Below are 15,200 nucleotides of genomic sequence, written 5' to 3'. Positions count from 1 at the left end.
GGGGCCAGATCTGTCAACACACACATCGCCAGTCAGACTCTGCCCCCTTCCCCAAAGAACGGGAGGCCTTCGAGGGTCAGTTTTCTAGCCTGTAGCTGAGCACCCCTCATTCCCTCATGGCGTATGGGGTAAAGCCATCATGGCAGGGAATGTGCAGCAGGGTCCCTTTTTCGGAAGGGAGGGGAGCAGACTCAGAGGGTGCTGACTCTGGAGGCCCCAATTCAGGGGTCCTTGGGGACTGGGGCAGTATCCAGCACCTCTGCTGCTGGTTCAAGTGATCTTGCCAGGCCCTGGTTGGAGTTGGGTGCCCAAGCTGCTGTTCAAGGTGGAGAGGGGGTCACTGAGGGGAGGGCTATTGATGGCTGCTAGGCCCATAGCTGTCAACCTTCCCTTTTTTGTGGGAAATTCCCTTATTCCAGCGCTGCTTCCCGCTGCTATTCTGGATTGTTAGATATCCCGTAGACTGTCCCCGGGACAGGTGAGGCTGCTGGTCCCTTATTTTCGAGGCTGCTGATCCCTTATTTTCAAATCTGAAAGTTGACAGCTATGACTAGGCCTGATGGCTATGCTTAGCATCCATGCTTGGAGGCAGCAAGGTTGCAGGTTCGATCCCTGTATGGGATCAAATCCTGCTTGGGGGTTTCACATTGAGGTCACATTGAGGACAGGATCGTAGCTGCCAACTTTCAGATTTGAAAATAAGGGATCAGCAGCCTCACCTGTCCTGGGGACAGTCTATGGGATATCTAACAATCCGGGATAGCAGCGGGAAGCAGTGGGAAATGGCACTGGAATAAGGGAATTTTCCGCCAAAAAAAGGGAAGATTGACAGCTATGGACAGGATGCTGAACTCTGATTGGTCATGAAGGTTCTTCTTCTGGTCTTGTGAACAGGGCACGGCAGCACTTTCGCCCCCCATTCTGTGCCAGCCACCTATGGCAGTCAGAGCAAATGGGCTTTGAAGAGACACCAGCCCACACTGGCTCACTTTGGAGACACAGAAGTCAACAGGTCTTCTATGGCAAGTCTTCCCATGTGAGAGTGTCATCGGCCAGCCACACACTGCAGAGGTTGCTATCTCTTGGACATTGTGTGAAGGAGCTGATGGGTTCTGTGAGGGAGGCGATGCTGTGGACGTGACAAAAATAGCCGCCAACCGCTTTTCTCACCTCACGGTGTTGGCGGCAGCCATCTTGAACCCAGAGAAACAGGGAAAGAGAAGCAGGTGAAGGGGTGTCTTTGCAGTCGCAGAGGTCTAAAAGCCAGGGGGAAAGATGTCAACCGCTCCTCCTGGTAGATTCTGCAAATAAAACAGGGTTTTTTTAATCAAGAAGGAATGGAAGGAGCGGACAAGCAGAAATGGTCCCTGGGAGTTCACAGGCCACGTTTCCGAGGCCATTTCTCATTTTCTGTATGATTCTGAAGAGGAGAGTCCCGTTTTTGGAAATAATAGTAATAATAGTAATAATAATAATAATAACAATAACAATAATATTTTATTGTTTATATGCCACCAATCTCTGGGCAGCGTCCAACAAATTAAACATAGTAAAACAGCAAACATGGGCTGCCCTTCTAAAATTCAAATAGCTAATTCCTTGACACCTGACGGGAGGGCATTCCACAGGGCAGGCATGATTACCAAGAAGTCTTGCTTCCCCTTTCCTGCCCAGGTGCCATTCACTGAACCTTTTCATACCTGGGACCCACCTTTAACCTAAACATGTTTGGGGACCCAGTTCTTTATTTTTTTACTGCAACATAAAGGCCATTACTTAACAACACAAGGGCACTGTGGCATTTCTTCATTTTGCAACACCAGTTTGTGCTGCTGCTGTGACCCACCCTCCCTTAGGGGTCCCAGTCTGCAGGCGGAAGGCCAGTCCTTTAAAAACAGGACCAGAGTCTTGGCACCTGCCAAGTTTCCTTCACCAATGCCCCCCCCAGGGCAGAAAAGAGGGACCCAGCACCTAAATGCCCTTCTCTCTGCCCCCCCCCCCGCCCCACAAAGCAGAACCAATAGCAGACTGGAGCCAGGCCAAAGAGTAGCCCACCTGAGCCCAGGCAGCAGAACACCTGGGCCTCTCGTGATTGGCTGGCTATACCTTCCCTAGAACAGGTTGTTTACTCTGCAGGCCAATTGGAGGCTTAGGAAGATGTTTCTGTTGGGGGTGGGGCTTGAGGGTCCCTCAGACACAGCTGGAATCTCCCTTAAGTCGCCCGGCCGGCCCACCCACCCCTGACATAACCTCATCATGGTGCTAGAGCTCTACCTAGATATGCTCTCCCAGCCGTGCCGGGCGGTCTACATCTTCGCCAAGAAAAACAACATCGCTTTCATGATGAAGAACATTGAGATGCTTAAAGGTAACTGGGATTTTTGGGGAGAGGGATTCCTAGTGTCCCTCCCACTTTTTCCTCCCCCAACCGTGACCCGGTAACACCCTTCCCCAAAAGGTTTTTCTGGAACTTTGCCTTTCCCCTGACCTTTCTAGACCCACCTTGTAACAACAACAACAACAACAACAACAACAACAACAATAATAATATATTTATACCCCGCCCATCTGGCTGGGTTTCCCCAGCCACTCTGGGCGGCTTCCAGCAGAACACTAAAATAACCTATTAAACATTAAAAGCTTCCCTAAACAGGGCTGCCTTCAGATGTCTTCTAAAAGTCTGGTACAGTGGTACCTCGGGTTACAGCCGCTGCAGGTTACAGACTCCACTAATGCAGAAATAGTACCACGGGTTAAGAACTTTGCTTCAGGATGAGAACAGAAATTGGGCGGCAGTGGCAGCGCGGGAGGCCCCATTAGCTAAAGTGGTGCCTCAGGTTAAGAACAGTTTCAGGTTAAGAACAGACCTCCAGAACAAATTAAGTTCTTAACCTGAGGTACCACTGTAGTTGTTTTTCTGTTTGGCATCTGGTGGGAGGGCGTTCCACAGGGTGGGTGCCACTGCTGAGAAGGCCCTCTGCCTGGTTCCCTGCAACTTCGCTTCTCGCACACGCACTCAAAATCACAAGGGACACAATTGGTTTCTTCTATAGGTTGCCCCTATGGAGGAGGCAAAAGCTCATGCTCTGCCACTCTAAATAATGGAACCTTCCTGTGCAGAAGAAGTCTACCTTAGAGCCATTGGTTGCTAGGAGGAAACAGCAGAGGGGGTGGGTGGGCTGTCTTCATGACTTGCTTATGAGCTTCCCAAAGGGATGGAAAGGGGTGGGGATGGGGGTCCCATCCAGCAGGAGACTTTTTTTTTTGCTATTTCTTATATTTCCCCACTCAACCCTCCTGAGTGCAAAGCTTTGTCAAATTTTGTGTGGGGGTTGTGTCCCCTGGCTTCAGGCACCAAAGTGCTCCTTTTGAACATATCCCATCAGGCCAGGTAACAGAGTTAATCAGCCAAAAGATGTAAGACTGGAGAGGAGGAGGAGGAAGAAGAAGAAGAAGAAAAGTGCAAAATCCTTGGCAAATTGACAGAAGCACTGCTCTTGTAAAGTAGGAGCATCTTTCTCCACCAGCTGGCCACAAGTCTCCCCCTCTCCCAGGGAAGAACTTGGAACCTGAACTGTGTCACCAACTGCCAACAAATCCATTCCCATAGTGGAAGCTGCTCTGCGGCTTAAACACCTCCATGGATCTCCCACTAGATGCTGTATCTGCATGGATTTTAATTGTACACAGCTTTGGAAGCCAAACTCCATTGGGGGGGGGGGGAAAGAGGGTGCAGATTTCTGCAGGGCCTCATTGAGTAATGTTTGTGCTTCTGTTTTATCCCTTTCAGGACAGCAGTTTAGTGAAGATTTTAACAAGGTCAACATCTTAAGGAAAGTACCAGTTCTGAAAGATGGAGACTTTACTTTAGAAGAGAGGTGAGAGCTCAGTGTGTGTGTGTGTGTGTGTGTGTGTGTGTAAAAAATTATATCCCACCCATCTGGCTGGGTTTCCCTAGACACTTTGGGTGGCTTACGGCATATATAAAAACACAACAAAACATCAAATGTTAAAAATATATATCCTATACAAGCAGCAAACCAACCAATAAATCAATAGAAACCAATAATAATAACAATAATAAACAGTTTAGAGTTATGCCCAAATTAAAATAACCGCCAACCCCAACTAAACATTTAACCAACACCAACCCGACAAAAACAAAACAGATACAGTGGTACCTCTGGTTACGAACAGAATCCATTCCAGAGGTCCGTTCATAACCAGAAACCGCTCGTAACATAAGGCACGCTTTCACTAACGGGGCCTCCCGCTGTGCGCACACCTCTGGTGCGTAATTTCCACTCGCATCCTGGGGCCAAGTTCACAACCAGGAGCGGCTACTTCCGGGTTAGCGGAGCTCGTAATCCGGAGCGTGCGCAACCAGAGGGGTTCACGACTAGAGGTACCATTGTATATAGATAGATAGGAAAATGAATAAAGAATCTGGATCACCTGCTGCTTCCTCCTCCTCTCTCCCACCCCCCCAATCTCTCTGGGGCAATTTACACCTACCTGGCTAAGGTTATTACCTTAGGTTATTACCTTAGGAAAGGTGCCCCTGGCAAAGATGCTCCTTCTCCAATTCTGCCTTTTGGTCCCACAGCACCGCCATCCTCCTTTACCTGACCCGGAAGTACAACACACCCAGCCACTGGTACCCGCCGGACATGAAGAAGCGGGGCCGCGTCGATGAGTTCCTGGCCTGGCAGCAAAGTACCATCCATGTCAGCTGCTCCAAGATCTTCTGGCTCAAGGTGAGGTTGTGGCTCAGTCCCTCTGCAAGGCTTGGCTGGTCCCGTACTCCATGGAGTTTGGCACCCAGTGCAGTGTCTCTTGTTTATTTTATTGATTTTATATACCACCCTATACCCGCAGCTCTCAGGGCAGTCTACAAATTTTATGACACCAACAAACATCTAAGGGGCAAGACCCAACTGCTCAAACTGTAGGAGAGCGCCTGGTTGGGCTGTGAACGAGTCTCTGACATTTGCCTGACCTAACGAACCCATTTTGGAGGGCAGATATGCCCCCGTGACAGTATGCTGTTGGGGCCTCGTAATGTGAAGTGAAGGACATAAGGCAGGAGTTGGTAATGCAGGTGAACTGTGCACAAGCAAGCTGCCAGCTAGCTCTGTTGAGGCTCTTTTTATTGGCACAATATGCAAAACCAGGCAGATACATTTTGGACTGTGACCTTTACACATCTTCCAACCCCGAGATTGAGGGGTGGTACAAGGTTATTTTGGCACCTGTTTCCACCGCGTCACTTTCCCCTCGCACAATGTATGACGAAGGAGACAAAGGTCACAGACAGGGCACGGCAGACCACCAAGAGAGCAAAAGGTCAGATAGAGGGCAAGATGTTCAGACAGCTGTGGGTTTGTCTGTGGGGGGGGGAGTGTGCTCTACACCCGAAGGTCACGTGTGCAGACAGCTGAGGGTGCCCGCGGGCGGAGGTGTGCTCCACACCCAGCGATCATTCCTACAGTAGTGTTATTCTCTTTTTTTTTATAATAAATTTTTATTGGTTTTACAACATATATTAACAGACAAAAACTAACAATTCACAACATAACACATTAACAAACAAACATATAAACACGTATAATTTCATATCCTTTTTTTCTTAAACCTTATTTCAACGACTTCCCCATACCTCCCTTTTCTGCATCCCTGTTTTAAACTTTTTCAGCAACCCCTAATTTCAATTACTTATGATTCAATTTCTTTAATCCTTTTTCTCTTACCCAATCGTTTATCGTTGCAATTCTGTTTTACATTACCCATGACATTTTAGCACTCATTAATTTTACAACAGTTCTTAAGGTAAACTTTAAATTTCTTCCAATCTTCTTCCACCGTCTCTTTCCCTTGGTCACGGATTCTGCCAGTCATCTCGGCCAGTCCCATATAGTCAATCACCTTCGTCTGCCACTCTTCCAGCGTGGGTAGTTCTTGTGTCTTCCAATACTTTGCTAAAAGAACTCTTGCTGCTGTTGTAGCATACATAAAAAACGTCCTATCTTTCCTTAACACCAATTGGCCTACCATGCCCAGGAGGAAGGCCTCTGGTTTCTTGTGAAAAGTACACTTAAGTACCTTCTTAATTTCATTATAGATCATTTCCCAGAAGGCCTTGATCTTTGGGCATGTCCACCAAAGGTGGTAGAACGTACCTTCAGTTTCCTTACATTTCCAGCATTTATTATTGGGCGTATGACAGATTTTTGCAAGCTTGACTGGTGTCATGTACCACCTGTAAATCATTTTCATAATGTTCTCTCTTAAGGCATTGCATGCCGTAAACTTTATACCGGTAGTCCATAACTGTTCCCAGTCAGCAAACATAATGTCGTGACCAATGTCTTGTGCCCATTTAATCATAGCTGACAGTAGTGTTATTCTCTTGTGGTTTGTCCCCACCCCCACCATGGCTCCATTTCTGGATTTTGACCTTTGGTGCCTTTTCCTTGTGGGGCAGGTAGTGATCCCCATGTTCATAAATCAGCAACTGCCTCCTGAGAAGCTCCACGATGTCACAGAGGACCTAACCACCAACCTGCAGAAGCTGGAGGATAAGTTCCTGAGGGACCAACCCTTCCTCATTGGTACCGAGATCTCCCTGGCAGACCTGGTGGCCATCGTGGAGCTCATGCAGGTCAGCCCTGGGGAAATCAAAGGAAAATGAGTTCTCCCTTCTGCTTGAGGGCTTCCTTGAAAGGGGACCTGCCTGGAGGTCTTTGGGGTGGAGATCAGGAGGAACAGTGGAGGCCTGATGACTGCATGTGTCCCCTCTCTCCCTCTCCAGTGCATGGGAGCCGGCTGGGAAACCTTCGAGGGCCGACCCAAGCTTCAGGAGTGGCGCAAAAGGGTTGAGGTGTTCCTGGGCAAGGAGCTATTTGCGGAAGCCCACGCACGGATCCTGAACAATCAAGAGATGAGGAACATGACCATTGACCCATCACTCAAAGTCCAGCTGAAGCCCTTTCTCTTGAAGATGATGAAATAAAATGGGCACTACAAGCTCCTCCCTCTGCTTTCTGCTCTGGTATTTCTCAACTACTGGGTTTTTCCGCTTTGCCCTGTCAGGGAGGGGGGGGTCCACGTTTTCTGCCACGGGGTGACTGGTTGTTATGCAGATGCGAAAGAACTCACCGACACCTTTTTCAAATTAAATGTAGAAAAAAATAACCTGAAATGCTGCAAAAAAATAATAATCCTAGAATAAATCAAGCCATTTTGCAAGCAGTGAATTCAAAGTACAGTGGTATCTCTGGTTACGTACTTAATTCGTTACGGAGGTCCGTTCTTAACCTGAAACTGTTCTTAACCTGAAGCACCACTTTAGCTAATGGGGCCTCCCGCTGCTGCCGCACCGCTGCTGCGCGATTTCTGTTCTCATCCTGAAGCAAAGTTCTTAACATGGGGTACTGTTTCTGGGTTAGCGGAGTCTGTAACCTGAAGCGTGTGTAACCTGAAGCGTATGTAACCCGAGGTACCACTGTACAAATTGTGGAATTTGGGGAGATTTTGATGAGGGCAAGGAATGAAAGAGGCCTCAGTGATCTCATTATGCTTTCAGGGGACACTGCTTGAAATGAGGGACATCAGACGGAAAACAACCACAAAAGGCTTTTGATGTACAGTAATTTAAAGTTTCTGCTCATCAGTTCTCGATGGATCACACTGTGTGTGTGTCTGTGTGTTGGTTCTATGCTACAAAGACCTCTGGAGGAAGATCCATCACGTCCCAATTGTAGAGTTTGCAGAAAGGCTTTCATAACTGCCTGCAAATATTTGGCTCTTTCTTGGCTGGGTACCATTGTGAGCATCTGTTAGATAGGGAGGGAGGGGAGCAGGAATGTGAGAAGAGGGTGTGGCAGATTGGTATGGGCTGGGCCCAGGTGCAGGGCACCTTTGCCAAGTCTCCTGGGCTCAGTGCTTCTCACTGTAGCGTTGAGGGCTTTTTTTTGCCTTTACCTAAAGCATCCTCCCCATAACCACTGAGGCATGTGTCTGCCTCATCCTCATTTTAAAGGGGAACTGAAGCCAACATAAAGTGACCACCTCGGATAAAATGATCCCCATGTAAGTCCCCGATGGAGTTTGCCCTTTTCTTTCGTCAATGCTGTTTCAAACAGAAAACCAAAAAGGGCAGGTGGGGAGACTGCTTTTTGGTTCCTGGCTGATACCTGGAAATTTGCTCAACGGCAACTAATGTTTCTAGATGACCCCTTTGGGGAAGGAGCAGGGATTGGCAGGTCAAGTCCCTCCTCCTCTGATTGCTTGGTTATCCCCAGAGCCATTTCCCACCCATCTATCTCTACCTGCGTGAAACAGCTCAAAGAACGAGCGAGCGGCTCTTCGCCAACACATGCAGACTCCTAGAGATGTGGGTCCCTTTCCCTGCTTCCTGATCTGTCAACAGAAGAGCCACAGCTCAGTGGTAGGGCGGCTGCTTTGCATGCAGAAGGTGCCAGATTCAGTCCCCCAATGGCATCTCCAGGCAGGATGGGGAATGCTCCCTAGAGAGCCACGGCTGCCAGTCAGTGCGGACAATACTGAGCTACATGGTCATGCTTTGTATGTTCCATCCCACATGTTCAAAACCTTGCTCTGAAGCACAGAATCACACCCTCCAGCCAGTGGTGGACTTTGGGCTTTAACATTTCAGCCGTGTGCAATGCCAAAATTCAGCTCAGCACCCAATGCAGGCAAACCGGTCGCACTCACCTAAATCTGCCTCTGTTCCAGCTATGGGAACATAAAACTCCACCAGGAACTCCTGTCAGTGACATTGGAAGAGTCTGCCGTGCTTTGCAGGGCTCAGCCAGGGGCTCTTTGGGCCAGGAGTCTGCAACACTTCCAGTTGCCCCCTTTTTCAGGAAGCTGTTGTATTGTGGGTCTTTCTACAGATTCCTGCAGTAGCTGAGGTGGTTTTCGAGGATGGTTAAAAGCTGTGTTCTCCCAGCTACATTCAGGCTTTTTTCTTTTTAAACCTTGGTAAAGCAGCCAAAGGGACACGGGTGGCGCTGTGGGTTAAACCACAGAGCCTAGGACTTGCCGATCAGCAGGTCGGCGGTTCGAATCCCCGCAACGGGGTGAGCTCCCATTGTTCGGTCCCTGCTCCTGCCAACCTAGCAATTCGAAAACACGTCAAAGTGCAAGTAGATAAATAGGTACCGCTCCGGCGGGAAGGTAAACGGCGTTTCCATGTGCTGCTCTGGTTCACCAGAAGCGGCTTAGTCATGCTGGCCACATGACCCAGAAGCTGTACGCCAGCTCCCTCGGCCAATAAAGCGAGATGATCGCCGCAACCCCAGAGTCAGCCACGACTGGACCTAATGGTCAGGGGTCCCTTTACCTTTTTAAAGCAGCCAAACACTTTGCGGGGATGGGGGATTAGTGCATAATGGTATGCACAAGAGAGACCTTGGCCAGCTCTACCAAGTGGACAGTTTACTTTTTAGAGAATAGGTAGGCAGTAAAAGGGTGATCATAAAAATAACCTTGAGGTTTCATTGCCCTTTTGGAAGGGGAGGGGGAGAGGAAATCCTGGATCAGAGGCAAAGCTGCAGCGACTGTTTTGGCTTCTCTCCAATTATGATTCCTGCCTTTACAACAACACTTCTGACCCTCATGGTAAAAACTGTGGGTGGCCGAAAGCCTTATATTCCCTGCAGTCATGGCTGAGCAGAAGGCTGAGTCTCATCTTCAAAAAACAAGCACTGGAAGGGAACACATGTGTTTTTTAATTGTTCATGGGATGCAACTCGATGGCTTTTCAAGAAAACAAGACACGTAAAAGAGAACTCCCACTGCAGCAGAAAGAGCTCAGGCAAAATGAAGGGTGGCAGGACAGCAAGAGACCTTTCCCTTGCATCCTTTTTGAGAAGTGGGTCTGAAGAGAAAATGAGTAACTTCCCTTCCCCCAAGAGAGGGGTTCCAAGAGCTGGTGGGGATGTTGGCACTGGTCTTCGGGGGTCTTTGGCCAACTCACAAGAAAGTCATGACCGTCCCATTCTTGCCAATCTGCCAAGGTTCCAGTGGGTAAAATCGGATGTTGATCCTGTGGGGGTGGGAGAGGATAAGGAAAGTCATGGAAGGCACCCAAGGTTGTGTACGGCAGTGGCAGCCCCTGCCACAGAAGGTGTCAGCCAATCCTTTCCCTGCCTTGTACTCTGCACCCTTTGCCCAGGAAGAGGGCACCACTGGGGCTGGTTTTCTTCCTGAATGCTTGGGAGCAGCAGGTGCCAACTTGAATAAAATACGAGGGGGGGGGCAGTTAAGTCCTGCATAATTGATCATATAGTGTGGTGCACACACCCCATTTGAATGGCAATGACCATCCACTTGGGGGGGGGGGCAGTCCCCTCATAATAATAATAATTTATTATTTATACCCCGCCCATCTGGCTGGGCTTCCCCAGACACTTTGGGCAGCTTCCAGCAAAATATTAAAATACAGTAATGCATCAAACATTAAAAGCTTCCCTAAACAGGGCTGCCTTCGGATGTCTTCTAAAAGTCTGGTAGTTGTTCTCTTTGACATCTGGTGGGAGGGCATTCCACAGAGTGGGAGCCACTACCGAGAAGGCCCTCTGCCTGGTTCCCTCAAATATTTTATTGGGGGGCCCAAACCTATTCCATGGGTATAGCCAGGATTTTTTTTTGGGGGGGGAAGAACTTTGTTAGGGGAGCAGAACCGACACGATTGATCCGTTACTTAAGTATTCCCATTGTTTTACTTGATCTGGGGGGACGGGACGACTGCCCCCCAGGCTACACCCATGGACCCCTCGGCCCCTAGGAGTTTGCTCCTACGGAGGAGGAGGCAGTCACAGCGTGTCAGAAGCTGCTGAGGCGGGGTTGGGAGCAGCTTCTTCTAGTAGACTATAGCCTTCCTTCCGCCATAGAGGAAAGGCGGCGAGGAGGGAGGAGAAGTGGGCGCGCTCTGGAAGCTGGAGGTCACCCAAGGAGAGCGCGTTGGCGGCGTCCGGGATTGCCAGGAGCTCCCTCGCCTTCCAGGCCTCGATCCTCCCTCCCTCCCTCGGCCCAGACTCGCCTGTCGGGGCCGAGGCCCAGCTCCTTGGTGAGGAAGTCGAAGAGGCGGGCGCTGTGGCCCTTGTTCTGCTCGGCCGTGCCCACCACGCCGATGGAAGAGACGACCAGCTGGGCGCAGGGAGCCGCAGACCCCGACAGCACCATCGCCGCGTCGCTGCGCACCGTCACGTTCACCCGCTGAGACCCAGAGGAAGGGAAAAAGACAGTGAGTTTCTGCCGGGCCGCCAGGAACCGGGATCCCGATCCCTGCGCCCCCGGGGTGGCCGGCAGCGCCCCCTCACCTCCTGCGGCTTGTCCAGGATCGTGGCCACGGCGGCGCACAGCTTGGCCGGCAGATCGCGGGGCAGTCGCGCCGCGGGGAGGCTCGTCTCCAGCTCCACGAAAGGCATCGCGGCTCAAGAGAGGCGGCGGCGGCGCGAGTACCGGGTACCGGGTCGCTTTGCGCGGCCGCCGCTGCCTCCTCCTCCTCCTCCGGACTTCGGCATTGGCTACGCCGGGAGACTCGCCCCCTCCGGACCGGCCCCCTTCGGGGCGGGGTCGCGGCTCCCGGCGCTGGGAGGAACAGAGCGGCTAGCTGCGGGACACGGCGGGCAGAGTCCCGTTTTCTCCTCCCCTCCCCGGAGATGGTTTCCTTAAGGGCTGGCAGGCAGCAACCCTGTCGGGGTTCCCTCAAAGGGCGAGCCCCGGATGCTGCCAGTCCGTGCAGGCAGCACGGAGCCCTGGAGTATGATTCTCGTGCTCCGATCCCGCCCTTGGCCTCAGCAAGAGGGCAGATGGGCAGGGAAGCAGCAGCAGCAGCAGCAGGCGGGCCTTGCTCCGGCTAGGCTGCGGAGATTAATATAATAATAATAATAATAATAATAATAATAATAATAATAATAATATTTATACCCCCGCCTTCCCCGGCCAGAGCCGGGCTCAGGGCGGCTAACACCAGTAAAATTACAGCAAAAACATAATAGGGAAAAACAAAACAAAATTAAAATACAGGTTAAAATGCAATTTAAAATGCAGCCTCATTTTAAAGGTAGCTTTGCACAGCTTGGGGAACAGCTGCAAACGGGGCAGCGCCCCAAATCTCCTTTGGGGGCTCAATAATGCAGGTATATGCAGGTGTCCCATACGGGAATCGAACCTGCAAGGAGCCCCTTTCTGGAAATGCACAAGGCGTAGCCGCTACCATCGCGCCTCCGCCAGCATCTCCAAGGAGGACTGGCAATGTCTCCATCCCGAGACCCTCCGCTGCCACGAGCCTCGTCGTCTCACGGCGGAATAGCCCCTCTCTTTTTTTATTGGGTCTAGGGCAGCCTTTTTGGCGGGAAAACACACAGCGCAGCCTCGGTGGAGACCACGCCCTCTTTCCGCCACCCTCCCCTCGAGGCGACGCCCACCATCCCCACCCCCACACAGCATCCCGCTTCCTTATTGGGCGGCCGCCGCGGACCAATAAGGAGCCGCTTTGCTTGCGGCGGCGGCTCCTCTCGGCTCTGCTCGGCGCCCTGACAGGCGGGAGTCCAGCCGGTACAGCCTGCGCTGACCTGACGCGTCCGGCCCGCCGCACCTGCTGGGTTTCCGCCTGTGCTGGAGCTCGCGTTGGCGACACCGGTGGGCGGCAATACGGGCTCTTCTTCCGTCCCTCAGGTGCTGAGCCGCCCCGCCTGGCTGTCAGTCAGGCCTCGCACCCGCCCCGGAAGTGGGGGGCGGGGTACCCTGGAGCGAGGTGGCAGACGCCGCCAGGGCGTTGTGTCAGCCGAAGGCTCAGTAAGCCTTCCCCTTCTCCCGCTTCCTGTCTTAAAAGGCCATGAAGCGCCCCTCCCCCTCCCCTTCCCGTCAATATTTCATTGGTAAGCTTCTCAGCGGCCGAGCACTTGGCTTTGCAGTGCTCAGCTCCTCAAGCCTGCAGGTGCTGGGGCCCAGCCTCCTCAGCTGTTGCCGGTCAGAGCAGCCAGCGGATGGGCAAAGAGGCTGGTATCTTTCTCGGTTCCTGCCGGTGCTGCTGCCCTGCCTCTTGAACTCTGGTTCTGCTGCAAAGGCCTGCTGGCCCGACCCATCCTTCACAGCCCCGGGCAGCATGGACAAAAGGCTTGCAAAGGTCTTGCACGCAGAAGGGCCTGGCACCCAGGCCTTTGGTATCCCTAGGTGGGGTGGGAGAGACTCCCTGCTTCAAATCCTGGAGAGCACCTGCCCCTTCAGTTCTGTGCTAGGTGGACATGGTTCTCTGATTTGCTGTAACGGGACAGCCTCTGTTGTCTTCTTGTTTGCTTGGGTGACTTTATAGTGATGGTGGTATATAAAAGCATTGGTTTGGGCCTTTTGTTCATATACGTATGACACCCAAAGGATTGTGCTTCCTCTGCGTAAGTGGACACTCTTCCTAAATCCATTTTTGAGATGGGAAGGGAGCTCTGTTTTGGGAGTATCTGTAGATGCACCAGCTTGGTGCCATGTCTTCTGGCTTCACAAGCTCGCTCTGGGTTTCCTCGTGTCGTTTACTTCCCATAACAGGAGCTTTAGAAATCTCTTGCATTTCTCAACTAATAGACATATACGGTATTAGTTTGGGATGTCTCAGGGTTTCTTTTAAATCCAACTGGAAGTGCTCCATTGCAGGGCAGACAATTCCAATTTGATCAATAAATTATGTGGGTTTTGCTCCTTAGATTAATGAGTGAACTGAACCAACAGAGGTGGCGAATGGCAACACTGAGTCTCTTCAAAGATGGTAAAGTAGCCATTGACTCCTTTATTTACAAAAAGTTGTGGTGGCAGGTCTCAGTGAAAGCTGGATACTGCTTCCCCATAGATACTTCTGCCTTGCTCTTCTATTTGTGTGGGAACTCTCCTTCTCTTTCCCCTTTGTATTCTAATCTGGTGTTGGTGCATGCTTTTAGACTGTTACTTATACGTTAACTCTTCATAGAAAAGTTAATAACTGTAATCCAAATGGCTTCACTATTCCCTGGCAAGGTGGCTGTATCTTCCCTCTGGCTCTCTTCCTTGAACAATGGTTACTGATGTCCCATATTTTGCCCCTACTATTTGTTAATGGGTGTTTTGAGGGAGAAACTGCTGAAATTCTGATAGTAAGTCAGAGACCACCCATTGCAATGGATTTATCAGCAGCACACACTACTGCTTTTTTGTCCCACTTCTAGATCAGGATTGCAGCATTGAATGCCAGTTCCACTGTTGAAGATGACCATGAAGGGACCTTTAAAAGCCACAAAACACAGACAAAGGAGGCACAAGTAAGCAAAGTTCTGCTGTAAACCCTGAGCTGGTGTTTTCTTCTGCTCTGAGCAAAGTCAGTTAATTAGAATGTCAATTTTGATCTCTAGGAAGCAGAAGCATTTGCCTTGTATCATAAAGCTTTGGACCTTCAGAAACATGACCTCTTCGAAGAATCTGCCAAAGCTTACCATGAACTGCTTGAAACTCGCCTCCTGCGAGAGGTCAGTGAAATGGGATCAACGTGGGTAAAGCTTTCCTCCTACTAGGTGGTGTGTGGTCCACTCTCTCTGCTACAAGCACTCGCCTTGTGGAGACCTACAGCAATCTCAGGCTCAACCATGAGAAGGTCTTTTGCTGAGCTGAGGCTCGGGGAGTTTGATGGCCCTAAGTTTGCCAGGTTGTGAGCCACCAATAACATACCAGTGGGAGGAAGCTCCTGAGTGGGGGCAAATGTCAGAGTATCTCTTTGTGAAATACATGCTGAATCATGTCCAGCATTTTTAAGCTCAGTGGGCATCAGGATTATTCAATAACCTGATGAGCATTTGAATGCTCATCATAGGTCAGTAGTGCGATGATCCATTCTTCCAAACCTTCATTTTTGTAAGAATTTAGACTTTAGATGCTGTTTCACTAAAAAACTGCTTGTTTTCAACAATCTCCACTGATTGTTGGGGGCTCTCCGGGGTCTTTCCCTGTTAGCTGCTACCTGAGATCCCTGTTTCACTGAAGATGGTGCCTTGCGTTTCCGCATGCAGAGCATCTGCTCTTCTGCATGAAGATTTGAGTGGTTGGATAACAGATATCCATTTCTAGAGGTGGTTAAGCAGCTCGCTGGGCCTTCAACCCTCTGGAGTTTCTTAATAAGCAGAGAGAAGGCGACCCCCCCTCCTAGTATTTGT

General features: G+C 50.5%; 3 protein-coding genes across 8 annotated transcripts in view; 2 read left to right on the top strand and 1 right to left on the bottom strand.

The window, feature by feature from the left end:
• Positions 1–1,511: 1,511 nt before the first annotated feature.
• Positions 1,512–7,037, top strand: LOC310751326 (glutathione S-transferase theta-1-like). Its single transcript, XM_083590626.1, has 5 exons — positions 1,512–2,368; positions 3,791–3,878; positions 4,607–4,757; positions 6,485–6,661; positions 6,812–7,037. Exons 1-5 carry the CDS (start codon positions 2,257–2,259, stop codon positions 7,010–7,012), a joined length of 729 nt encoding a protein of 242 aa, XP_083446752.1. The 5' UTR covers positions 1,512–2,256; the 3' UTR covers positions 7,013–7,037.
• A 2,695-nt stretch (positions 7,038–9,732) lies between these two features.
• On the bottom strand, positions 9,733–12,830 carry LOC310751398 (D-dopachrome decarboxylase-like). The gene is made up of 4 exons (XM_083590747.1): positions 12,629–12,830; positions 11,349–11,892; positions 11,069–11,244; positions 9,733–10,072 (listed from the first exon to the last, which is right to left on the bottom strand). Exons 2-4 carry the CDS (start codon positions 11,454–11,456, stop codon positions 10,000–10,002), a joined length of 357 nt encoding a protein of 118 aa, XP_083446873.1. The 5' UTR covers positions 11,457–11,892; positions 12,629–12,830; the 3' UTR covers positions 9,733–9,999.
• The window catches only part of CABIN1 (calcineurin binding protein 1), a 57,351-nt gene continuing 54,730 nt past the window's right edge, over positions 12,580–15,200 (top strand). For 4 of the 6 annotated variants that reach the window (XM_083589656.1, XM_083589654.1, XM_083589655.1 and 1 more), the window contains exons 1-4: positions 12,770–12,911; positions 13,728–13,789; positions 14,223–14,315; positions 14,406–14,519. In XM_083589656.1, coding sequence (XP_083445782.1) covers positions 13,787–13,789; positions 14,223–14,315; positions 14,406–14,519 — 210 coding nt within the window. In that variant the 5' untranslated portion in view covers positions 12,770–12,911; positions 13,728–13,786. Of the gene's footprint in view, positions 12,709–12,769; positions 12,912–13,727; positions 13,790–14,222; positions 14,316–14,405; positions 14,520–15,200 lie in introns of those variants that run through there. The other 2 variants (XM_083589653.1, XM_083589651.1) reach the window with 1 other exon arrangement.

Source organism: Podarcis filfolensis (genome assembly GCF_964270895.1).
Source record: "Podarcis filfolensis genome assembly, chromosome: 16".
Lineage (NCBI taxonomy): Eukaryota > Metazoa > Chordata > Lepidosauria > Squamata > Lacertidae > Podarcis > Podarcis filfolensis.
Note: the sequence above shows the minus strand (reverse complement) of the source record. Positions and strands in the feature narration are given on the sequence as shown.

Excerpts from the sequence above, each read along its gene's own strand:
- LOC310751398 (XM_083590747.1), bottom strand. The coding sequence starts at position 11,456 with ATGCCTTTCGTGGAGCTGGAGACGAGCCTCCCCGCGGCGCGACTGCCC. Across the intron at positions 11,245-11,348 it reads TCCTGGACAAGCCGCAGGAG|CGGGTGAACGTGACGGTGCG; the intron begins GTGAGGGGGCGC and ends TCTGGGTCTCAG. Across the intron at positions 10,073-11,068 it reads CTGGGCCTCGGCCCCGACAG|GATCAACATCCGATTTTACC; the intron begins GCGAGTCTGGGC and ends CCACCCCCACAG.
- LOC310751326 (XM_083590626.1), top strand. The coding sequence starts at position 2,257 with ATGGTGCTAGAGCTCTACCTAGATATGCTCTCCCAGCCGTGCCGGGCG. Across the intron at positions 2,369-3,790 it reads GAACATTGAGATGCTTAAAG|GACAGCAGTTTAGTGAAGAT; the intron begins GTAACTGGGATT and ends TATCCCTTTCAG. Across the intron at positions 3,879-4,606 it reads GACTTTACTTTAGAAGAGAG|CACCGCCATCCTCCTTTACC; the intron begins GTGAGAGCTCAG and ends TTGGTCCCACAG.